This window comes from Aspergillus aculeatinus (assembly GCF_003184765.1).
Source record: "Aspergillus aculeatinus CBS 121060 unplaced genomic scaffold BO66scaffold_32, whole genome shotgun sequence".
Taxonomy (NCBI): domain Eukaryota; kingdom Fungi; phylum Ascomycota; class Eurotiomycetes; order Eurotiales; family Aspergillaceae; genus Aspergillus; species Aspergillus aculeatinus.
This window is the reverse complement of record NW_020291501.1, coordinates 388,846-411,701: the sequence shown is the minus strand read 5'-3', so window position 1 is coordinate 411,701 and position 22,856 is coordinate 388,846. Positions and strand designations below refer to the sequence as shown.

At 54.1% G+C, this 22,856-nt stretch overlaps 8 protein-coding genes across 8 annotated transcripts; 3 read left to right on the top strand and 5 right to left on the bottom strand.

Annotated features, from left to right (window-relative positions):
- Nucleotides 1-782: 782 nt before the first annotated feature.
- Nucleotides 783-2,494, bottom strand: BO66DRAFT_392917 (putative MFS transporter). Its single transcript, XM_025647634.1, has 3 exons — nucleotides 2,127-2,494; nucleotides 1,516-2,060; nucleotides 783-1,457 (listed from the first exon to the last, which is right to left on the bottom strand). The coding sequence occupies exons 1-3, from the start codon at nucleotides 2,437-2,439 to the stop codon at nucleotides 831-833; spliced, it is 1,485 nt and encodes a 494-aa protein (XP_025502702.1). The 5' UTR covers nucleotides 2,440-2,494; the 3' UTR covers nucleotides 783-830.
- A 260-nt stretch (nucleotides 2,495-2,754) lies between these two features.
- Nucleotides 2,755-4,561, top strand: BO66DRAFT_392916 (uncharacterized protein). Its single transcript, XM_025647633.1, has 6 exons — nucleotides 2,755-3,004; nucleotides 3,064-3,100; nucleotides 3,160-3,227; nucleotides 3,284-3,475; nucleotides 3,536-3,835; nucleotides 3,898-4,561. The coding sequence occupies exons 1-6, from the start codon at nucleotides 2,828-2,830 to the stop codon at nucleotides 4,183-4,185; spliced, it is 1,062 nt and encodes a 353-aa protein (XP_025502701.1). The 5' UTR covers nucleotides 2,755-2,827; the 3' UTR covers nucleotides 4,186-4,561.
- A 258-nt stretch (nucleotides 4,562-4,819) lies between these two features.
- BO66DRAFT_352479 (FAD-dependent oxidoreductase) lies at nucleotides 4,820-6,795 on the top strand. Its single transcript, XM_025644777.1, has 4 exons — nucleotides 4,820-5,712; nucleotides 5,782-6,081; nucleotides 6,148-6,223; nucleotides 6,293-6,795. Exons 1-4 carry the CDS (start codon nucleotides 5,055-5,057, stop codon nucleotides 6,462-6,464), a joined length of 1,206 nt encoding a protein of 401 aa, XP_025502700.1. The 5' UTR covers nucleotides 4,820-5,054; the 3' UTR covers nucleotides 6,465-6,795.
- A 34-nt stretch (nucleotides 6,796-6,829) lies between these two features.
- BO66DRAFT_472503 (uncharacterized protein) lies at nucleotides 6,830-7,313 on the bottom strand (the record flags this gene model as incomplete). The annotated part of the gene is made up of 1 exon (XM_025652953.1): nucleotides 6,830-7,313. The coding sequence occupies exon 1, from the start codon at nucleotides 7,253-7,255 to the stop codon at nucleotides 6,830-6,832; it is 426 nt and encodes a 141-aa protein (XP_025502699.1). The 5' UTR covers nucleotides 7,256-7,313.
- An 815-nt stretch (nucleotides 7,314-8,128) lies between these two features.
- On the top strand, nucleotides 8,129-9,495 carry BO66DRAFT_472502 (lipase family protein). Its single transcript, XM_025652952.1, has 2 exons — nucleotides 8,129-8,397; nucleotides 8,469-9,495. The coding sequence occupies exons 1-2, from the start codon at nucleotides 8,138-8,140 to the stop codon at nucleotides 9,151-9,153; spliced, it is 945 nt and encodes a 314-aa protein (XP_025502698.1). The 5' UTR covers nucleotides 8,129-8,137; the 3' UTR covers nucleotides 9,154-9,495.
- A 409-nt stretch (nucleotides 9,496-9,904) lies between these two features.
- Nucleotides 9,905-10,210, bottom strand: BO66DRAFT_439881 (uncharacterized protein; the record flags this gene model as incomplete). Its single annotated transcript, XM_025651199.1, has 2 exons — nucleotides 9,905-10,131; nucleotides 10,186-10,210. The coding sequence occupies 2 exons, from the start codon at nucleotides 10,208-10,210 to the stop codon at nucleotides 9,905-9,907; spliced, it is 252 nt and encodes an 83-aa protein (XP_025502697.1).
- Nucleotides 10,211-11,692: 1,482 nt separating this feature from the next.
- Nucleotides 11,693-12,085, bottom strand: BO66DRAFT_122296 (uncharacterized protein). The gene has a single exon (XM_025641914.1). It carries the CDS (start codon nucleotides 12,018-12,020, stop codon nucleotides 11,730-11,732), a length of 291 nt encoding a protein of 96 aa, XP_025502696.1. The 5' UTR covers nucleotides 12,021-12,085; the 3' UTR covers nucleotides 11,693-11,729.
- Nucleotides 12,086-12,485: 400 nt separating this feature from the next.
- On the bottom strand, nucleotides 12,486-20,249 carry ags1 (alpha-1,3-glucan synthase Ags1). The gene is made up of 4 exons (XM_025641913.1): nucleotides 19,682-20,249; nucleotides 19,423-19,598; nucleotides 18,518-19,317; nucleotides 12,486-18,420 (listed from the first exon to the last, which is right to left on the bottom strand). Exons 1-4 carry the CDS (start codon nucleotides 20,036-20,038, stop codon nucleotides 12,551-12,553), a joined length of 7,203 nt encoding a protein of 2,400 aa, XP_025502695.1. The 5' UTR covers nucleotides 20,039-20,249; the 3' UTR covers nucleotides 12,486-12,550.
- Nucleotides 20,250-22,856: the final 2,607 nt, after the last annotated feature.

The following is a 22,856-nucleotide window of genomic DNA, read 5'->3' as shown; positions in this document are numbered from 1 at the left end:
TGATATGGGTCAGGATGATGTCAAATGTTTGGAAAGGATTGGATTTGCGTGAGAATCTAAAGATGCCGAAACTTTTACTAGGTATTTATGTCAGTCCGGTGGTAGACGGTGGAATCTTTTAGAAGTGGTAGTACTGTGAACCGGGAGATACCGGCTGTCTGGTTATACTATGAGAGTATGGAAGGGGAAAACCGTGTGTAGGTATGAAAGACATCGAGTCACCTTCCCCCTCATGCCTGGCATCTCCATTATCGCTAGCTCACTTGAAAGCCAAATTGCCGTGCTGCTCACTAATCACTCAGTTTCGATGCTGATGTCCGATGACTTGCTTTAACTTTTGCAGGAGATTGACTTTAATTGATAGAAACAAGGGAGATCTCCCGAGGCAAGTCCCACCACTGCCATAGTCAATGAACACATAACAATGCTCCACTATGAACTGCAAGGCTGATAGCAGATGCCCCTCACAGCAGCGTCGGCGCAGAAGCTCGACGTGAAGCGAGCTGGTCTTCCTATGAAAGGCATTGAGGGCTTTGGGCTTGGGCTTTGGGGCTCGGTTGGACCATGGTTTCACTGTCGGGCATCATTTGTACATATCCATATGGACTCGGCTTCAGCCACATTTAGTGGGGTAATCGCGCCACATCCCCTCCCATAACAAGCCACACTCTCCCTGCGGCCTGAGGCAGCACATCCCGGCGGGATTAGCAGAAGCATTGAATCATACACGAAAGCAACAGTAAGCTGTCAGCCTACGCATCACGTACCGTCAAGAGACGCTTGTCAAGTAACCTTTGCATCTTTGTCACACTATATCCAGCCACCCAGTCTTAATACACATACCGAAACCGGCTATTCTGCTTATCTGTCAGCCCTGCCCACTTGGCCTCCTCCACCATCGCGTCCTCGACCTTCCCGTACTTCCGATCCCGCCTCCGATTCTCCCACACATAATACGCAAAAAGCACCGCCGACATGACCGCAGCGGCCGCCTGGGTGGCCAGAACCGCAATCTTGGCCGGCCGATACTCGGGGGCATCGCGCGCCTGAAACGTCTGGGGCCCAATGATGTTTCCCACCGAGAATGACCCCGCGACAAGCGCGCTCCCGAAGGCGCGCTTGGTGTGACCCGCGCAGTTGGCCATCGTCCATTGATACAGTATGGGCAGGGTCGCCACGATCGCGTTGACCAGGTAGATCCCGATCAGCACGCCAGCTTTGTCGCTCTTGGGCAAGAATGAGAGCAGAGCGCCCCCGATGATCCCGGGAATGGTGCAGAGAATATTCCACGCCCAGCGATGGGAGGTCTTGCGGATGCCGATTCCGACCAGCAGGGTGAAGAAGATGCTGACAACGCCGGAGGGCATGTTCAGCAGGGCCGAAATCGGGCCCGGGTAGCCGAAGCTGGCAATGAGAGTCGCTGAGTACGAGGTGACCACACCGCTGGATACAGAGATCTATCAAAGAATGAGCTTCTGAAGAAAGAGTGGAGACGCGGTCATCTGATGTCCTTACCAGGATGGTGATCAAGGTCAGCAACCAGAGTTGCACATCCAGCAAAGCCTCCCAGATCTGCTTGAAGTTGAACTTGCGACTCCAAACCCCCGTCTGATTGACACTGACATGCTGCAGGAGGGCAACCTTCTCGTCGTCGGACAGCCACGTCGCCTCCATGGGGGTATCCGGGATCAGCAGAAAAGTGAGAACGCCGACAACGACGGTGACTAGGCCGATGACGAGGAACATGATGCGCCATCCAGCCATCGCCGCATGCTCCACATGCTGGAAGCCAAATGAAACCAGTCCACCAATGATCTGTGCGACTCCCAATCCGTTGTACCAGAAGGTAAAGCGTGGGGCCTGTTCACTCTTGGTATAGTACTGACTGCTGATCAGCATCAGCGATGGACCGATCGTCGCCTCGAATATGCCCAGGAAGACACGCGCAGTCAAGAGCGTTGGATAGTTGGTGGCTCCAGCCGATGCGGCGGCAGCAACACCCCACAAGGTAACATTGGCTCCCAGCCATTTCGCAGCGGGCGCTTTCTGAAGGCAGTAGGCTGAGGAAGGGGAAGTGGGTAAGCGCCCGATCAGACACCACACATGGCTACAGGGACTCGACTTACTGTTGGGCACCTCAGCGATCAGGTAGGCCAGGAAGAACCAGGTGGCTGTGTTAGTGTATTCGTTCCCTGCCAAGCCGAGGTCCTTCTTCATTCCCATCACCGCGGCATAATTCAGCATCACCTTGTCGAGGAACTGCAAGACATAGCAGCAAAACATGAACGGAATAAGGCGGAAGTCGATCTTGCGACGGAGGGCTCGAAGATCGATCTGAGGGGTGCCAGCCCCGGCCATGTGGCCCTGGAGGTATTCCACCGCATCATCAGTGCGATCGGCGGTAGGCAAGGCCTGAGAAGTGGGCTGTTTCTCCTCCATCTTGACTTGGTTTCAGGCAACGAGGAGGGAAAAGCAAATTGGGTTTCGAAACCAGGGGGAAGAGGGGTTCTAAATGGAAAATTCTTTCGTGCGGGATATTGTGTTACGCACCGGAATGGCATTTGTGCAACCAGCTCATTTAGTCTAGACCGGCAGGTTGCATGAGGCACAATCTACTGCCAAATTAACCACTTGGTCTAGTGCATGCAGGAAGACGGCCGGTCGTCCTTCGCCAGCGCACTAGTTTCACACCCTAGGTTGAGCATATCAAGGTTAATTGCTGCAGGAGAGCTGCATCATTGCTTGCCGTGGCGTGAACATTGAGAATGTAGTTAAGACTCGTGGTCCCCTCCACTGTGCGATTGCTTTCCTTGCAGCCAGTTCGACCATGACTTGGGTGCACCATGCCTCGCCCGAGGTGGAGGCAGCATCGCAATATCGCCTGATACTGGGGGTGTGTTTAGGCCTGACCCTGTCGATGTTCATCATCGTCTGCCTACGCTTGGCTATTCGGTTCCACGCTCGTCGGTTGGAAGCCTCCGACTATGTGATGGTGGTGACTATGGTACGCTCATCAAATGAAGGCTATGTGTTGTTGTCCGCTGCTCACCCGTGGTGTACTAGGTCTTCAGCATTATATACAGCGCACTATGTATGGCTCGTGAGTGACCTTCTTTCTCATCCCCATCGGCCGGTCGGAAAGCGAGCTGAACATAGTAGAAAGCAGGTACGGTTTAGGGCTACCCCTGAAGCTGCGACCGAAGGAGGATCTGTCCGAGTACACCAAGGTTTGTCTGCTTCCAGTCTCAATATGTAAATTACCAGCTGACGAAAAGATGCATAGCTCAATTATGCCGGTCGGCCATTTTACCAAGTCGGTATCGCAGGGTTCAAGGCTTCGTTATGTTTGAATTACCTGCGATTGATTTCTGGAACGTCGAAGACACTATATAGGATGCTCATCTGGGTTACTATCACCCTCTCCACCGCGGGTCACCTTGTGGGGGCATTGGTGCTGATTTTTAACTGCCATCCAGTATGTCCAAGACTAGAAAGTTGAGAGTGACTGACCAGACTGACCGACGACGCTGGACAGGTTAAACGGGCATGGAACCCTACAATAGCTGGATCGTGTCTTCCCTCGGGCCCGACCTTCTATGGACTGGCCGCGTTCACTATCATCTGCGACGTAACCATCCTCATTCTCCCCATTCCCCTGCTCATGCAGCTCAATATTAAACCCGCCCAGAAAGCGGGCGTGGTGTGTTTGTTCCTCTTGGGACTTTTCACCACCATCTGCTCCATCCTGCGACTGGCTCAGATCCACCGGGTGGCATATGGAGACGGAAATTCGACCATGTTAGTCCTGTGGGGCACCATCGAGTTCAACGTCGGGGTGAGTGCCTGTGGTCCTTTCGGTGGATGGATCCAACCCTGCTGACCAACTGACCCTTCCAGAACATCGTGACATGCATTCCCTTCCTTGCACCTCTGCTCAAAGGCGCCGTGCGTGATTTCCGATCGCACAGTGACCAGAAACGCTATGACGGGCAGAGTTATGCCTTGCAGTCTTGGTCGAAACACCCACGCTCCCAGCTCCAGTCCACCACCTCAGCGGCTCCACGCCCACGACGGACTCCCAGCGAAGAGCTGATTTTGGAAAGTGGGGGGCCCGAGGAAGGGGGGATTCAGATGACAGTGGAGTTGCGCGTCTCGCTGGAGGAAAAGTCCGCGAAAGATCACTAACAGCGTGGCCACCCTAAATCTCTTTGGTGTTACTTAATTAATCACTCACCGGTCGGCGAAACCCAGATTTCCTAGTGTCAATAAGGTATGAACCCTGCCAATATTTAGCACCTTGGCTGCAAATAAGAATTGGCCGAAGGTGGTCGAGGATTGGAACTAAAGCAAGGTTGACTGGGTCGAGGTTTCTCCCGGTCCAATCGGTGGTGATGGCACTGGCTGGTTTAAGCCGTGCTTAGGATCGGTCACACTTCCCCGAGAAGGGACCGAATTAGGGAGACGATATTACACTAGTACTATATTATTTCTACGCCTGTGCTGTTGCTGCCTGTGATGGTGGGGGGGTGAATGGATTGAAGCATCCACTGGCGGACGACGGACTGAGGGCTAATGCCGGGGTTGACCCCATCCCGTGCTCGGCCGCGGCCTTGTGTGCCACTCCACTGTAACTACAGTGTACGCCATACTCAAATTTTGTTAGGCTCATAGACTGGAGACATTTTGTGGGTCTTTTTCCGACCGGTGAGGGGCCGATGACTTCTTAGTACTCTTTAGTGGCCCGTGGTGGTGCCAGACTGTATATTGGTAACTGTCTCATTGTCCTCTGTCTCCTCACCATCCCTGCTAGCCCAGGATTCTTAGCCTTCAGCTGTCCGTAAAGCAGCAGGGAAGAAATGAATCAAAGACATGATCGACGGTGTCTCCTTTATATTAGTCAGAGACACGGGAAAGTTGTGGCTGTCAGTCCACCGCGGCTAGCCGTCTATCAGTCAATGATACGTCGAGTGAAAAGCAAGGGATGAGCAAACCTGTCCCGTGCAGACATACAGCCCGTGCATCTGCCTCACCCCTCCTTTCCTCTGCTTCTCTCCATGGCTGATCTCCCCGTGCTCATCGCTGGTGCAGGCATCAGCGGCCTCCTGCTGGCTCAGTATCTTCAACGACATCAAATCCCATATCTGCTTTTCGAACAAGATGGCTCGATCGATGCGCGGAGTGGTGGCTGGGGGCTGACCCTCCACTGGGGTCTCCCGGCGCTGCGCGAACTCTTGCCTGACCACCTCGTGGCCCGTCTGCCGGAGACGTATGTGAACAAAGCTGCTGCCGTGCGAGGGGACACGGGGCGCTTCCAGTTCTTTGACCTTCGCACGGGATCGGCCTTGTACAGCGTCCCCGCCGCCGAACGGATCCGCGTCAGTCGCGTGCGACTGAGGCAGCTGCTGGCCACCGACCTCGACCTCCAGTGGAACAAAACCCTCACGAGCATCGACTCCACGGCCGAAGGCGTCACCGCACACTTCCAAGATGGGACCTCGTACACCGGTTGCCTGCTGGTCGGGTGCGATGGATCGCGCTCCCGCACACGTGAGATCGTGTACCCTGAGGGCCACGAGATGAACCCCCTGCCCGTGCAGCTGCTGGGTGGAGCTGCCCTCTATTCGGCGGAGCAGATGGGCGGAGCGGAGACCATCGACCCATTTATCTTCCAAGGCTCGCATCCAGATACAAACATCTTCTTCTTTTTCAGCTGTAGGTGAATCGTTGTCCCCATCGTCCAGGAGCCTTTTGCTGACCAAGGGACTGCTCGAATGCCCGCAGTGCTCGATACACCCAGTAATTTCGACGAGAGCGACAAAGACAAATACCTCTGCCAGATCATCGTATCTTGGTCTGATGAGAAGGGAATCCCCGTTCCCAGTGACAATGCCGAGAGACTCGCATTGATGAAGTCCTTGACCGCCAACTGGGTCGAGCCCTTCAGAGGCCTGGTACATCACTTGCCCGAGAGCACCGAAGTGCGATCCATCCGCATTGCCGACTGGCTGTTCCGCCCAGGGCAAGGCACCGCCCATCCACGGGTGGTGCTAATGGGCGACTCGGCTCATACGATGACGATGTGTATGTTTCCGCATGATGATGACCCCTGATCGGCATTGTGACTTGCTGATCGGAAAATAAACATAGTCCGCGGAGAGGGGGCCAACAATGCCATTGTCGATGTCCTGGATTTGACGAAGCGAGTGGACTTGCGATCCCTGGGGTGAGTGTCCAGCGCTACCTGTCGATGTATGCATCGCTGACGTTGGTACCAATCCATTGCACTAAGCAGGTCTCTCGGCATAGACGATCTTCGCAAGTCTCTAACGATATACGAGAACGATGTGCTTGCCCGAGCAGGGCCAAGTGTGGTCAATTCCCGGCAAGCGTGTCTCGATGCCCATGACTTTTCCCGCATTGTGGATGGCAGCCCCTTGGTTTCGGCTCGCTTGCGCGAGGAATAGTCGGATACCCCTGGAGAGGCATTATAAGATTACCCACATATTCTGCAAGGTTATGATACCAGCACTGGCGGGGCCGATGTTTGCACCTCAGTACAGCCGGGGTAATTCGAGCGAACGTGCCTGTTCGTCAACACATATGTGTTCGTTCTCCTGCTTTCATGAGATCGGGCCTATTGTTGATGCTATTAATCTAGCTTCATCGTTGGAATCAGTAGCCAACCGTTCAAAACTTAGGCTCAAGTGATAGTAGTATTGATATTTGTGATAACTTGATTAAAGGGTCTTCTCCCTGGATTATCCGCACGGAAGCAATAGACTCAATTGAAGCTCCAGCCAAAGTCGATGCCCGGTGCTATATACCACAGCTATGTCAGCTCATCCTCGTCCTGGTCTCTAAAGAACCTCATCTTGCCTCCGAGGTCGTACTGGTAAAGGCCATAGGCTCTGTCTTTGTCATCATCGTCTGGAGCCAGCTCTCGATAGAACTGCACCCACTTGGGCGTCTCAATACTTCCCATCAAAGGTAGCAGGTCGGGGTATTTCTTCCGTCCTTGCTCGATGACGGTCAAGAGCAGTTCTTGAACTGCTATCCACTGGGAATCTCGGACATTTGCATCGTCGCAGAAGATGCTGTACATCTGCCAGTACGGGTGCTTTATTATTGCGTATCCGTATTGGGTCCCGGATCTCTTGTCAACCACCATCGCGACATGGTCCGCATACGTGTGCCTCCAGCGTGGTGCAGGCCGGCTATCTGGGAGCATCTCAAAAACGATCGGTGCGTTCATCATGTTTGACTGTGTTGAGTTTAGGGATAAGATACACAACAGGGATCGAGTGATTGATGCGGAGTGAGGGAGACACATAGACCCAACTGTTGCTTATATAGTCCGGTTAGAAATGCTCCTGCAGCTGATGCTGCGTATTCTATATTCGCATAATTCTGCTGGACAACCAAATAAAGAACACTCTTCCTTCATCCCTGGGACTCCGGGCTTCTGTGAATTTAATCGGTGGACGCTTCCTGGAGCTTCTAGGATTTGTTTCATTTGTCCATAGCAATCACCCTTGTCCTGTAGTGGTTTACTCTCGTTTGGCTCAGGCTCTTCAGCATTTGTCTTCTTTGTTCTATGATTCCGTAGATTTCTTTTGCTATCCTACCTCTCTATGTTGAATGCAAAAGTTCCATGAATCCAGACAACGTCTTTGTGCAAAGTTCAAATTTCCGATCTGAGAGTTTCTCTCTTTGTCCGTCTTGTCTCTGTCATTTTTCCTAGGTCCAATTCTTCTTCTCCCGCCTGTCACATTCTTGTTCCTCGGGCATAAGCTCGGTAAATCGTCAACCTCTTGGGTTCCCCCGATCGGCACCTGCTACTCGGACAAGTCAGGTTACGACTCCACTGCCAATCCCGAAATAGCCCAGCCAGGGGTGCTTCCAAGCAATAGTCGGAAATCCAATTCCTCCATGTGGAGATGATCATTGCTGGATCGAGATCGGAGTCGACTGGTAACCGAGGTACGGATCCACCGTTCGCGTGCAGTCGCCCATTTTTGTGTGTTTCAGTCGGTGATCGCCGAACCCGCGATCCAAGAATGAGTCGAACTGCCAGCAATTATATCTCGTGGTGCATCTCCCCCTTGTTGACCATGACGGTCTCCTCTGTGCCATCGTCATGCATCTCCCCCGATACCTGGCGGCAGCTCTGTCTGCCCTACCTGCCGGCAGCGCCCTCCCCTCACAGCAGCCCCGGGATCCTGCCTCGACAATCAGCGTCGATGCCCTCAACGCATTTGATTTCTGGGTGCAATATGCAGCTGCCGCCTACTGCGAGTCCAACTACATCGCACAGGCGGGCCAGAAGTTGACCTGTTGGGCGGGCAATTGTCCCCAGGTTGAGGCAGCCGATGCGACTATTCTGCTAGACTTCTCCAAGTATGCCTACTATCCCTGCTATAAGCCCTGCCCCTTTGAACCACCATACTAAGTGAACCGTGTGATCCCAGCACCACTGCAACAGATACCGCCGGCTTCCTCGCCCTCGACCACGCGCACCAGGCCCTGATCCTCTCCTTCCGAGGCTCGTATTCCGTCCGAAACTGGCTAACGGACGCGACCTTCTTCTACGCCGACCCACATCTCTGCACGAGCTGCCAGGCCGAGCTGGGGTTCTGGAGCGCCTGGGCCAATGTCCGGGCGAATGTGACCGCAGCGCTCACCCACGCTCGTGCCTCATACCCCGACTACGACCTAGTGGTGGTGGGCCACAGCCTGGGCGCGGCCATCGCGACTCTCGCCGCCGCCGACCTGCGCGACCAGCAAAACGAAACGGCGACCCTCTACGCCTTCGCCTCGCCGCGCGTGGCCAACCCTGCCCTGGCCAAGTACATCACCGCTCAGCACCAGCAAAAGGGCCAGGGGAAGAACTATCGATTCACGCACACAAACGACCCCGTGCCGAATCTGCCGCTACAGCTGATGGGGTACGCCCACATCAGCCCCGAATACCACATCACCGCCCCGGATAATGCCACCGTCACGACGAGCCAGATCGTTGTGTATGCGGACGGGGATAGCAGCCAGGGAAACACGGGGCTGCTGGGGATCCCGGATTTGCTGGCCTTCGATGCGCATCATTGGTATTTTGAGCGGGCAGATGCGTGTCTGGGGCCGGGGTTGCCGTTCAAATGAGGTATCCTGGTGGACGTGATGATAGAGCTTAGTCTCCTTTGGTCAGATTCTTCGCTTTGTACATTTTTGGTATATACTTACCAACCATTGGTGCGGATGTGTATATTCTGTCCAGATGGTTGCTTGGTGATGCTCAATCTCTCACCATCAACGCACCCGTGTCTAAACCCTTGTGAAGCTTCCTTATAAAGATGGGCCATAAGAGCAAACGTAGCTGACTGAATTATTCTGGGAATGTGGTGATTTATGCCCGGGGTTACTAGCTAATCGGATTGGGAATGATCAGGTGGCGGAAGGCGCCCAGAATGTGGAATCCTGTTCACCTGGATGACCCTGCCATATACATTTATCAGTCATTATGTGAACTAAATTCGACGTACACCGTCTGTAGGTCAGTGTGCAACGAATTCGTTTCATCCCCGGTGGTGTCATCTGTCGCATGCGTCGCTTTATGAGCATTGGCTCTAATCAACACGTGGTTAGCTAGAAGCTTAAATTTGCCGAGCCAGAGAATTGAACTGGATTGACGAACGCAGCTTCGTGCTGCAGCGTCACACGAAATCATTCCACGCCGTCTATCAACTCTGGTATCTACAAACTACATCTACCCAATTCGGAAAGCACATTCGAATTATGATTTGTTCATTCACTAAATTACATGTACCGATCCCTGATCGTATATTCGAGAGTCATGTCATGTTTCCAAGTCGGGTCGTATCATCAAATCGTGATGGATGAGTCTAAAGAGAATTTACTCATCACCGAGAGTCTGGCCGCCCTTGCGGCCGGCCTCGTGAGGGTCGACCTTGCCGTGGGCGAACTCGCCCTTGGCGCTGCCACCGCTGTGGCTGCCGGTGGCCTGGCCGCCGATGGAACCACCCTCCTGGCCGGCCTTGTGGGGGTCAACCTTGCCATAGGCGAACTGGGACTGCTGGGTGCGCTTGTCGGGCTGGCCGTCCTCGCGAAGACCACCGTGCTCTGGTGTTACAGTTAGTTATCTTTTGGTGATAGGGAGATGGGAGGGAACTGTACCAGAGGGCTTGTACTTGTCGGCCATTTTGATAAATTGGGAGGAGAATCGAACAGTTGAGATGCGAGAATGGAAGATTGGTTTGTTGATGATGTGCTTGATGGTCATGAAGGTAGTTGCGGTTGATGAGAAAGCGATTGAAGCTGCAATTGAGGACCTCTTTATAGAAGATTGGAGAGGAGATGCTGGTGGAGGGAGAATGTCAGGGTGAGGTCATGGAGGCAGCAAATGCGGTCATGAAACTACGTGGAGATGACATCGCCGTTACGATGATGGCTTCGCCACTCTCTGCAGTCTGGAGTAGTGTGTATACTGTATAGTGTGTACTGTACTGTGTATGGAGTGTTGATGTCGCGTCATCCTCAGGAGAGTTGCACAATCCTTTGCAATGCCGCCATCTTCTTGAATTCGATGATGCGGGCGGGCATCATGGCTGTTGGTAGGTTGGATGATTAGGGTTCCAGCATTACCCCAGGTCTTACCGCGATCGATCGATCACCCGCCGACATCTCACTGGCCGAAGTCGGCCACCGTCGCCAGGCTAAACAAGCTTATTGAGACCATCTCTCTCACACAACCCTGGGTGCCCCTGAGACACGTCGCTAGACACGTCGATCTGCCTTGGATGCCCCCGGCCATTGCGGTAGACTTTTCCGCCGATCGTTCGGCTTTTGCTCGAAATGTTGAGCCGGCTGCCGGGGGTCGAGTCGAGGCTCTCATCGTTGCGTAATTTGAGCTAATCTTGAAACTTACTCAGGATCCCATCAGGTCCAGGCCAGGCATCTGCAGCCGCCAATCAAAGCCATTGCTGCGCAGCGCGTCTGAAAAATCCTGAGTAGATGTGAACTGTGTCTCTGTGATGGCAGTGAGCTCCATAATCAATTGGTGGCGAACTGAATTGGTGATTGGAGAGCAAATGCCAAGGTCTGCTTAGGATGCCTTGGAGAGGTGGTTAACTGCAGCAACGGGGATGCTCGGTCGGGAGCTGCCAGGGCAGCACGTAGGAAACCCGCCTGGAGATTTTCCATTTTTCCCACTTTTTTGAACGAAGATGGTCACTACAGCCTGGGGTCTAACTACAAAGCTTTTCTACATGCTAATGCAAGACTTCTGAATGAGATATAGCGAGGAATGCTGATTTGCGACCGGTGTAAATGGATGCATTCACCCGTTGGTCGTCCTAACCCACCATTCTGCGATCGAGCCGCGGCAAAATTCATCATCAACTCTCGGGCCAGAGCAGCATAACGCCCGGTCATGTCCTCGACAGGCTCTCTGGAATTAGAAATGTATAATGTGCGAGCTATGATACGGCGACACAGCGACAAACTCACTGACGGGGCGAATTCCTGTGGGTGAGCCACTTCCGCCAACAGGGTTCTTCATATTCGTAGGTGCTCACGCAGTTGCTCTCGGGCAACCCAACCCTACCTTGCACGGACAGCAGTTGTAACCTGGCGAGCAGTAGAGATCTATAAACTCATGCACAATGCGCATGGCCATGAGCCATACGCATGTAGTTTTGCCTTGCATTTATGTCAGGATACTATCTCGGTACTATCCCAAGTTCACCGAACGCATACTGAAATGGTGATGACCGAGTCAGGGTGAGACTGCCTTGAACAAAGACAGAATCACACTCCCAACGCAGCAGTAGTCGTCCCATCGGGCAAACTCGAGCTCCAAATAGACCACTGCCCATTCTATGCAACAAAGACAGACCCCTTGTCTTGGGCCGTTGATTGTGGAGGCCTCTACCCAGTCTCCTCAACGTATACGACCAGGACATCCCAAGCCACGTACAATACAAAAGCAGAAAAGAAGTCCAGGTCCACATCTTGCTCGAACCGCGGACAGGCTGGAACAGTCCCCTATCCACAAGCTCTATCTAGTGGTACGCTACGATAATCACCTCCGCCCTAGCGTTCCAGTGTCGGACAAAGAACCACGACTCCAATACCTAACAACCGCCCACCTCCTAATTTCCTACAAAGCTACGAGTAATTGGCTCTGAGAAAGACCGTCTTGAACACAAGATGTATTTGGGTATCAATGGTAATGATGATGCGCGATGTATATATATACATGTATATATGGTGGTGGAGTGCGGAACCCATGAGCGCTCGGGGGCGATGGAGAAAAAGGAGACAAGATAACCAAAAAGACAACAACAAAAAGCAAGAAGCAAACCCTGACTCGCAATTTGTCAGGGCTGGAAGCCAATTAGTCAGCCTATAAGCTGAGAACGTCTATACAGGATCATTAGATGTACATTGGAGGGATCGATGTGACGTGATGTCGTCAGAGATGATGGTGATGATAAAGAAAAAAGGAGTGTGAGGGTGAGGGAGAGCGTAGGAGAGCAGACTAGGGCTTGGCCAGCTGCTCCTTGCGGAAGAAGAGCAAGAAGCCAGCACAGACGAGAAGCTGACAGAACAGAGCCACCCAGAACCAGGCGTTGGCCACGGAGCTGGCACCGAAGGTCGGATCGGGGGAGATGGGACCAGGCCCGACATTGTTCGGGCCAAAGGCGCGGGCACAGATGGTGGCGATCGAACCGATCACCTGCGAACAGATCAGGGTGAACAGCATGTGCGTGCGCGTGAGCGTCTGCAAGAGGATGATACCGAAGCCGAGACCTTGAATCGAGTCCAGCACGCCCAGCCAGAGCCAGATACTGCGCGAGACCAAGGCACCGCCTGTATATCCGCCGGTGACCCAGGGCAAGAAGTAGCCGATACCGGAGACACCCCACCAGATCTGGGCCCAGCGCGGCGCGCCCAGTCCGCAGGCGAACACCGGCAGGAACCAGCTGTGCGCCTTGAAATAGCGGCTGACGACGAACAGGAACCCGGCCCAGACGAAGCCGTAGAAGACGATACACAAGATGACGATCTGCCAGCCGTGCGCGTGCGCCGATCCCCACAGGAAGCCCCAGTTGCGGCCGTACGGCGCGCTCAGGAAGAAGTTCTGCAGAATGACCGCCACGAAGTTCCAGAGCACGATCTTACGCCGGAAGACGGACTTGTAGAAGGAGGCGACCTTGCCGGGCGTCTGGTTGTAGTAGGTGGGAAGGCCCAAAAACAACAAGATGCCCACGGCCCACAGGGCGATGGCGATCGGGTAACAGATGGCGGTCATCTTCCACGAGTTGGCGATGTTGTTCGTGCTGGTCAGCACGCCGGCGCTGGACGCCTTGGTCAGGGTCGATCCCCAGTACCACAGGGCGATCACATAGGCGGACTGGATGCCTTGGATGAGGCACGCGCGGAAGATCCACACCTCCACGGGGGCACCACCTTCGTCACCGAAGTTGAGGGCGAAGAAGAGCGAACCACTCGACGATCCAACCGCGTAGGCACCACTGCCGATGTTCTGAATCCAGCCACGGTTAAACTCGTTGGTATCCCAGTGGGCGGATCCGATCAGCAGGAAGGCAAGGCCGTAGAAGAACCACGGAGCCGAGAGACACACCACGGACTTGAAGTAGCGATACACCAACCACCAACAGATCGAGGCGATCAGGTATGTAGTGGCAATGCCGTACAGCTTCTCGGCCGTCTGACCGACTTCACCGGTCAAAAGGGTGACCTGGTACGAGTTGGCGGCGATGATCTGACCAATCGACAGGAAGATCGAGTAGATGGGCCAGTCGCCGATGCGGATCTGCATCCAGCGCCGCAGTCCCGTGGGTGGGACGTAGTCCTTGCCCAGCAGGAACTCGTCGTCGGTCTCGTTGGACTCCTCGTTGCTGCTGGCGCTCATGCGCGAGCCAGTCTCGTCGTTGTACGAGCCCATGGGGGAGGCGCCGTGCTTGTCGCGGAAGATGGAGGGCGTCGGCGACTTGAAGCGACCCAACTTAGCATCGCGGAAGCGATCGAACCATTCCTTCTCACTCTGGATCAAGTACTCCTCGATACAGAACTGCGATTCCGAGTTCTCACCCGTCAGGTCTTCGAGCTTCTTGTCGAACGAGTTGTAGTACTCGCCCGTACTGTCGGTGAAGAAGGGGTCAACCTTCTGCAGCTTGAAGTCCTTCTTGCCGCCGACCACGGAATCGAGGGAGAGCATCGAGGCGCTACTGAGACGGTTGCGGGCCTCGTGGATGTTGGGCGGAGGCAACAGAGTCTGCGAGGCTGTCGGAGGAGTGCCAGGACTGGAGGGAACGAGACTGTTGTGAGGGAATCCAGGGCTGGCGGGGACCAAAGCCCCCGATTGCCGGGCGGCCTGCAGACGGCGCGCCTCTTCCAGCTCCGCATGGTTGAGCGTGTACTCGTCATCACCGAAGTTGTCCTGGGGGTCGTGCTCGATGTCGGTCTCGTCGCCGCCTTCCTCGGCCTCGACGATGTTCTCGTTCTGAGGATCCGCACGCTGCGCACGCGGACGGTGACCGGGACCGGAGCGGTAGCCCAGAGACAGCTTGCGTTGCAGACCGCTGGCGGGCTTCTCGGTGGTTTCCGAGGTGGCCACGTACTCGCTGAGCCGGTTGAGGTTGGCATAGCTGCTCTCGCGGGATTGCAGCGTAGGCGTCTGCATGCCCGGAGCCAGCATGGGGCTGGCCGGAGTCGGGGCGAGGGCGAAGTTCGAGGCGGAGGGGGTCACTGGCCGGTTGTTTGTCTTGCTTCGTTCCTTGTTATGCACCTGGATTGCCGTCGTTTGCAGGATCTCCAGATCTTCAACCCACTGAGCCACGGGGAAACGCTGCTTGGCCGACCGGGCGCGCATCATCGCTCTCGTCTCCTCCTTGGAATTAAGGGCCGCGTCGATAGCCAACTTGAACTGGTGGAGCAAGTGGTATGTCGACGTCGATTCAACGTTGTACCACCAACCTGGCATCTGACCCAGTCCACCAACGCGGGCTCCGATACCCAAAGCACCCTTACGTCCGAACTCGACGGCGACAAGGCCGAAAGGTTCGTCACGCGAAGGAATAAGGGCGAATTCGGCTCCGGAGAAGATATAGGGCGGCAGACTCGTGAATTCGGGACGTGAGAAGACACGGCCAGGGTAGAGCTTCATCATATGATCGAGCTTGAGGGCAGCGAACTTGCCGTATAGATCAATCACTGGACCAACGCAAATCAACTGCACGTTGGGGTGGGCCTCGAGAACACTGGGCATCACATCAGCAATCAAATCGACACCCTTTTGCATGGACCAACGGCCGACAAAGACCAGCAGATCCGCGTCCGGGTTGACAGTAAGACCGGCCCACTCCTGGGCTTGACGCTTCAAGTCTCCACGGCCAGCTTCGTAGGATGGGTCAACGGCGATATCGCCGCTCATCGCCTTTGCCTGTTCCTTGTCCCAGTCACCAATATCCGAAGGATCCGGGTTGGGGAGGTTTCCAATCTTACGCAGACCCCAGAAGATGGGATAACGCGCGTACGACCGTTTACCGTATTTCTTGGAGACACCGACGGCACCGAAACCCTGTTGGTGCACACGCAGGTAACTAGCACCGGAGTGCAACAAGTTGAAGACTTCACCGAACTGGACGTAGTGGCGGACCACGTCCAGGCTCAGGTTGAATACCTTGCACACTTCCTCGCGTTCCGTGGTGGTCCGCAGAGGCCACAGACCTTGGAACTCGGCGTTGTGCAGGGACAGACACGCTGGAATAGTCTCGGGCAAAAGGTAAAGCGGTGCCAACGAACCGTGATAATCGTTGATATGATAAAGGTCAATGGGAAAGCGCTTGCACGCCTGGGCGATACACTGATTCCATGCAGAATAATAGATAGCACTGTTCAGATCGTCCATACGCGCGGGATACGGCTCTGACTTGGACTGTTGGCGGAAGACAGGGGCGTCAAGCAACACGTAAGTAATGTTGTTCAACGTGTGATATTGCACTTGCACCTCGTAGTCGTTGCCAAGGATCGTGACGTTCATAGGCTCAGCGGGGGTATCCACAGGATAATCCACTCCACCGACACAAGGAACCACCCAGATAAGGTCCTGATGACCGAGCGTTTTACCCATCAGTTGGGCCATGACACCCAACCCACCGATCTTAATCTTGATCTGCCAGTCCTCGATATCGTACTCCATGGTGGCGATGAGAACCATGCGACGCTTGGCAGCCGCGGCCCCGCTGAGAGGCGTCGAGGTTTGCAACAAGCCTGACTTGTTGGCCAAACGGGTCAACGCGCCCATCTCCTTCTCCTCAGTTCCACGAGGACGCTTCTTGAACTTGCGACGGATGGCCAGGGGGATCATGTTGTGCTTCTCGGTCACACCGACCTGGTTGAACTTGACTTTGTAGAACGATTTCATGAACACCCAGACGCAGGCGGCGCCGCTGATCGGGGGAATGATCCAGAAGAGCACGAACATGGCAATCTGAGTGGCCTGTTTGCCGACCGGGTACAACCGGAAGCGCATAGTAGCGTCGTCAATGATCACGTTCCAGGAGATGTACGGGGATGGAGGGTGGTTGGTGATGTTGATCAGCGTGGCCGACAGCGAGGAAGGAGGCATGCGGTCGAGAACCGAATCGTTATCAGCATCGCCCAACACCCAGCTCTGATCCGGTTGTCCGTCTGGGTTGATGCCCCAGATATTCAACTGAGCCACCGCGGGCCACTCGGCCGTGAAGTGATACTTCCAGAATCCCGAGCCCATGTCCTGACTGACCACGTTATCCAAGCCGGAATCGTACCCGTACTGGTTGTAAGGCCCGTTCCAAAAGATATGGGGGAAACGACGAGGCACCATGTGGTCCCAATCCGCATCGCCCTCCTGCACGTAATCACTGCTACCGGTCCAGCGGCTCCAATACTCGATTCGGACGTGATGGCCCTTCCACGATTGTTTCTTAGTACCGGACCAAGGGGACTCGGTAATGGTGTCGTTACCACCATAGTACGGCAGCCAGTCGGAAAAGGTAGTGCCCCAGTTGGTCGAGTACCGATATTTATCAGCACCCGCAGCGTGATGTTGAATGAAAAGACTGCCATTATCATACTTGTGGAGCAGACTGGTCGAGTAGTTGGCTGTGGTGTGGATCATAGGATTATCAATCTGACCGATACGGAGGAGGAAGTGGTCGATCGCGTTGGTTTGATCATCACCGGCTTTGTTGGTAACGTTGCTCACCGTCATGCGATGGATACCGTTGTACACCCCGGTCAACGTGGCTTCCCAGACAAAGGCCGTGGGGATGTGTCCACTCCACTCCGACTGCGTCTCGTTGATGGTGATGTTTTTGCAGGTAGCGCTGTTCTTGTCGAGCACCGGCACCTTGCCGTTCTCCGTGGACGAACTGAAGGTAATCGAGTCGGAGATTCCGTCACAGTCCATTTCCTCGTTGAAATACAGGGCAACCTTGACCTCTTCATCCTCGTTGGGGGCCACCGTCGACACAACCGGGACATCGTGTCCGGGAGTGAACTTGGTGATCATGGGCTTCGCCTTCACCCAGGACGAGCGAGGCACGTAGGCTCGGAAGGCATAGGCATCCAGCGTCATATTAGCCAAGCAACCGTTATACTTAGTGGATCCATTGAACCCCTTCTTGTAAGGGCTATCGATCAGCTTCTGTTCGTCATAAGGGAAGAACAGGTTCTTGACCCAGGTGCCAGTATCATAGGGAGCCACGAGAGAGTAGTTCTCCCGGCTACAGTCGAAGGTATAGTCAATGGTACGGTTCACGTTGTGATACACCAACCAGACCGACTGGTTCGCTGCGGCGGATCCCAGGTCCTGGACCTCCGAATTGATGTCGCGCATCACCGACCAAATACCGGTCTCGGTAGCGGTTCCGTTGGAACCACGGTAAAACACCTGCTCGGTTTGGTTGGACAAAGAGCTGAGCGAGTACCCGTCGTTCAGAACCGGGAAGGCCTCGCGCAGCTGATACATGCGCTTGATGATATTCCGGACAGGATGCGATGGATCGCGGTGGTCGTAGGTCACAGTCGGGTCATTGCAACCGTTGCGGCCGGACTCGATGGGCCAGTTGTAATACTGCGAAGACTCCAGCGAGAAACATCCATGGTCGCGCCACGCGGTAGCAGGCGACATGGCCTGACGTCCGAAGATATAGTTGGAGGCAGTGGCATCGAGGATGTAAAAGGCCTGTTCCTCACCCCAAAGCAGGAGAGGGATACCCGGGAGAACCAGGGTGGTGACATACGTACCCAACAACTGCCTCTGAACACCCTTTTCGACGGTCGGCCAACGGAAAACATCCTGGTTGGTGGCACCGTACATGTGCCGAGGGTCGAATACACCTGTTTGTCCAGATTAGCATTATGTTGTCGCTGGGTTTCTGCGGGTTTCGCGATTTTCAACCACGATTCCGCAGGAGAGTAGGGCTACAGCACATACCAGTGTTGGGATTGACCAAATCATTGGTCTGGGCCATCTGGTTCCAGGCGGTGACCAAATCGGGCTCCAAATCATATCCAGCCTCCAAATTACCGTCCATCCCCAGGAAACGGGTCAGGTAACGATAGATGGAGTAGTGGAAGGCGGCGCCATCAATGGCGTTCAGACCCTCCTCGCGCAGGAAATACTGAGGAGCGGACTCGTTGGTGAGCTTCATCGCGTCCTCGGCCGAAGGCCACTGGTCGGGTTGCCGACCTCGGCCCAGATAGATCGAACCAAAGGTGTTACCGCCCGTGATTTCGCCGGCAATAAAGAAGTTCTCCTTGCCCACCGCCCGAGCACACTCCCGGTATGCTGCAGACATGTCGCCCAAGGCGTCCACCGTCGATTGAGTCGCCTTATCGTACCGGAAGCCGTCGATATCCAGGGAGTAAATGATCATACACGAGTGGCGGATCAGGCGTTCGCGTACGGGAGAGTACCACTCCCGCAAACGATCCTGGACCGAGGCGAATTTGGCCAACTGACGTTCCCAATCCGGAAACACACCGAACGCCTCGACATCACCATATTGGTCAAAGTCACTATCGTAACAGCCCACCAACTGGTCCGTCACCGTCTTCTGCACGGGATATCCGTCTTCGAACCAGAACCGGGGGTAGTCGCACGTCGAGTTGTAGTCGTTGCCGATGTCGAAATCCACATACCGCCGGTCGGTCTTCCACATTGCGGGATGTTCGTGGACCGAAAACGGCGTGGTGGTGTTGAGGTACCCGTCGAATCCGATCAAGTCACCCATTCTGATCAACACAATCCCGTCAGCCTCCATCTTTTGGTCGCAAAAAAGAAAAAAAAAAAAAAAAACAACTCAACAAGAAATGAGAGAAAAACCAGGGAACACATACGTTGCAATCGTGTTGTCGAAGATCACGTACATTCCACGCTTGTGGATTTCCGTGATCGCATTGCGCCAGGTCTCCAAGTCACCGTAATGCATGTCCAACAGAGTCGTGTCCAAGGCCGAATAACCATCGTACCCCCAGGGTTGGTTCATCAGCTGGGTTCCGGCCAGATACAGTGCCTACACATCAGGAGTGTCAGTCAAACGTAGTTCCAAGAAGAAAAAAGAAATCGGGACCATAGAGGATCTTCGGAACAACCGACCTTGATTCCCATGCCTTGTAAGTAATCCAACGTATCCAATAAACCTGCCACATCACCACCGTGACGCATCTGCGTCGACGAGAGATCATGCTCGAATAACGTCCCGTTGATGTTATCGTTGGTAGGATCTCCATTCACAAATCGATCGAGGAACAGCGTGTAGACGGGGACTCGCCAGTTCTCCGGGGAGGGGAAGTATTTGCCCGTGTGGTTAGGCCATTCGCCCCAATAATCGAGCGGATCGGTGGCGGTCTTGTTCTGGTTGAAGTTGTAGGCAGCATAAGATTCGTTCCATGGCCAGGCCGCTGCTCGCGAGGCCAGCAGAGCCAGCAGTGTGCCACTGGATGCCCACTTCATTGTTGTTGCCCTCAAAGCTTTTTCTGCCAACAACAAACGAAGGGGAGGGGAGGGGGGGAGGGAGAAGAAAAGAGGGCAGGCCTCTATTTGGGAGTCATGTACAAGTACTCGGCCCAAATTCTTCGCTGGATGCAGAAAAACCAAAATAAGGACAGATTAGCTCGTAAACGTAAACGAATGTCGGGGAATGGTGTCTGTTTTGCTGTTTTCGGCTTGTGTCTGATGGGGGAGGGTGGGCTACTGATAAGTAGCGGGGAGAGCTGTGATAAGGTGGGAGGAGGTTGGAGGAATGCCCACGCAGAACAAGAAGCAAATGCGGAGATGTGTTAACGAGAGAAAAGGTGGGTGAGGAAAGGAAGAGAAAAGGAAGAGGGAGGAAGAGGAAATGCAAAAGGTATACGAGGAGGAACGAGGGACCAAAGCTAGAGGGGAGTAGAGGACAGAGGGAGTAAAAAAAAAATAAGGTGGAAAGCGAGTAAGCCGGTTGGGAAAGTAGAGGGAGAGATGTCGTGAGATTGAATATCAGGGCCGAGAAAGGCTCGATAGGTTAGATGCAACAAGTGGATCGAACGAGGCAGAGAGGCCCTCGTTTTTCTGCTAAGAATAACAACTAGCAGAGCACCGGGGCCAGGCTTACTAGAGACTATTATTCCCTAGAAGGAAGCAGTGACAAGTTGGCGACCTTTTTAGTCCTTAGTAATTTGTGAACTTTGCGAACTTTGTGAACTTTGTTCTCCTTTGTCTCTTGGGTCTTTGCTCTCGTTGGTCTGTTTGGTCTCTTCGGTCTCTTTGGCCTCTTCTTTGTCAAGCAGGACGAGAGAGTGGTGAGGGCAAAAAAAAAAAAGAGCTAAAACTTTGGGATCCGCACTTATTACTCCGTATTCCATCCAAATTCCCATGATGATGTCTGGTTCCCAGCTTTTACTTGCCTCTTTGCCGTGCGCCTCCTTCCGGGGAAAGGGTTCTCGATCCATTTCGCCTTGCTATGTATGATGTATGTATGAAATGTACGAAATGCTGGTTCCTGCTGCAGTATGGATGCGACAAGTTAGACGAGGGATTCAGGCAGACCCCTCAACTGAACCCGGACCCCAGGGTTTTTTTTTTTCTCTTTTTCTTTTTTTTTTTTCCGGTCTCAGTATTTTATTTTTACTACGGCGCAAATCCACTCGGGACCAACCGACAAGACAGACAGACAGTGACTGAATCCATCACTTCCAAGCCCACCGCGGAGGGTCCACCCAGCAAAAGGGAGTTTAGTCTACTGTAAGTAAGTTGTTGTCTTATCGTCGGGAGGCGCCAAGCAAACCGCCCCGATTGCAACCCATTCGTCTTTTTACGAGGTGGGCAAAAGCACCGGGGCCCACGAGCTGACTGGAGCTGTGAGATTGCCCCTGGTAAGTTACCCGCGAGAGAAAGGAAAGGGGAAGGGAAAAAAAATAAACAGATAAAAAAAGAAAGGAAAAGGGAAAAAGAGCTGGGTGGGTGGGTGTGTGTGTGTGTGTGAGAAAAAAAGAGAGAGAGAGAGAGAGAGAGAGAGAGAGAGAGCTGAGCGGCACAGCCCAAGGCTCTTGTCTGTCTCAGTGCTGCTGTGCTCAGTAGCTTACTGAGTCTCCGTAGTAGTCAGAGGGATCGGTCCCAACTCGGCCACCGGCCGGCCTCTCCGTTCGCGTGCGGTCGGCCTGGTCCCTCCCTTATCGCCCGAATCCAGCAGATACGGTACTTAGTAACTACTCCTCCGTACGGAGCAGGCAGTCCCCTAAACGCTACGGTAGGGGGTGCAGGTATTTATTCTCCCAACTTCCCGCTCTAGATAATCCCAAAGATAAGAAGGGCCTGCCTCGCCCCAAGGTGGCTTCCGTTCTTTTCTTTCTGTCCTGTGTCCTGTGGCAGTCAGCAAGGACGGTCCCTCCCCTTGCTAGGTAGTCAGCCTGTCCACCCAGGGAGCAAGTGAAACAAATTATTGAACACTTGTCCGTTGTTCGTTAGAGAGGAGGAGATGGGGGAAAATTCAGAGGGATTTGAGACACAGAAAAGTGACATGACCCATTTGATAGGTCTGTTTAGGAGAGAATCCGGGTTAGTGGCGAGCCAGCGTCCGATCCAAACGGATCCTTCCGATTGGTATTGGGGGGTGTAGATTGGGAGTGATTGGAGAGAGATTGCACTCGGTAGCCAGTCACATTGGTGCCCTGATTCTCACTTTGCTGTTTTGGGACAGGGTCCCCGATTTAGAACCCTTAGAATCCCCCCCGGCCCCCCCTCAGGGCTCAGTCCGTCAGTCCATGAAAACGGGCCTCGGTATTTGTGCATTGCAAATTACAGCGTGCATATGCAGCTGCGGTAATTTATCCATGATGACCCACCAGCCAGGGTCTTGGCACTGATCCTTTGGCGGGCTGTGGTTGGCTGCCAGCCACACCGTCCCATTCCATGTCTCAGACCACCGGTTCCATACAAGACTGACTGACGATGTGATCAATCCACCCTTCACTACTGATGGGAAGCCTGAGGCTGCAATGCTACCTTGCTGATGACTGATCACTCCCCGTGCCCCTCCTAATAATAGATTGATGCAATTTCCAGTGTCTCTCGCTGCTCCCGGAGAGTGGATGTAAATAGGGCTCTCTCCGCGGACGGCTCCTCGCCACCCTACCCGAGGGCTATGTTGTCCATGTGGTATGCTATGCAACGGTTGCACTCGATCACTCTCTGGGATGGATAAGGTGATCCGGCATCGTCCCGACGGAAGCCCCTCCCCTCCCTTGACTCATGTAGGGGGGAGGAAGGGATTGTTCCTTTGCTTCTAGATTCGATC

Bases quoted from the DNA above. Each gene is read 5' to 3' on its own strand.
- BO66DRAFT_352479 (XM_025644777.1), top strand. From the start codon at position 5,055: ATGGCTGATCTCCCCGTGCTCATCGCTGGTGCAGGCATCAGCGGCCTC. The intron at 6,082-6,147 runs GTATGTTTCCGC...AAATAAACATAG, and splicing joins GGCTCATACGATGACGATGT to TCCGCGGAGAGGGGGCCAAC. The intron at 6,224-6,292 runs GTGAGTGTCCAG...TGCACTAAGCAG, and splicing joins GTGGACTTGCGATCCCTGGG to GTCTCTCGGCATAGACGATC.
- BO66DRAFT_122296 (XM_025641914.1), bottom strand. From the start codon at position 12,020: ATGTGGACCTGGACTTCTTTTCTGCTTTTGTATTGTACGTGGCTTGGG.
- BO66DRAFT_472502 (XM_025652952.1), top strand. From the start codon at position 8,138: ATGCATCTCCCCCGATACCTGGCGGCAGCTCTGTCTGCCCTACCTGCC. The intron at 8,398-8,468 runs GTATGCCTACTA...GTGTGATCCCAG, and splicing joins ATTCTGCTAGACTTCTCCAA to CACCACTGCAACAGATACCG.
- BO66DRAFT_392917 (XM_025647634.1), bottom strand. From the start codon at position 2,439: ATGGAGGAGAAACAGCCCACTTCTCAGGCCTTGCCTACCGCCGATCGC. The intron at 2,061-2,126 runs GTAAGTCGAGTC...CCCCTTCCTCAG, and splicing joins GATCGCTGAGGTGCCCAACA to CCTACTGCCTTCAGAAAGCG. The intron at 1,458-1,515 runs GTAAGGACATCA...ATTCTTTGATAG, and splicing joins TGACCTTGATCACCATCCTG to ATCTCTGTATCCAGCGGTGT.
- ags1 (XM_025641913.1), bottom strand. From the start codon at position 20,038: ATGAAGTGGGCATCCAGTGGCACACTGCTGGCTCTGCTGGCCTCGCGA. The intron at 19,318-19,422 runs GTATGTGTTCCC...TGTGTTGATCAG, and splicing joins TTCGACAACACGATTGCAAC to AATGGGTGACTTGATCGGAT. The intron at 18,421-18,517 runs GTATGTGCTGTA...CTGGACAAACAG, and splicing joins TTTGGTCAATCCCAACACTG to GTGTATTCGACCCTCGGCAC.
- BO66DRAFT_392916 (XM_025647633.1), top strand. From the start codon at position 2,828: ATGACTTGGGTGCACCATGCCTCGCCCGAGGTGGAGGCAGCATCGCAA. The intron at 3,005-3,063 runs GTACGCTCATCA...GTGGTGTACTAG, and splicing joins ATGTGATGGTGGTGACTATG to GTCTTCAGCATTATATACAG. The intron at 3,476-3,535 runs GTATGTCCAAGA...GACGCTGGACAG, and splicing joins TGATTTTTAACTGCCATCCA to GTTAAACGGGCATGGAACCC.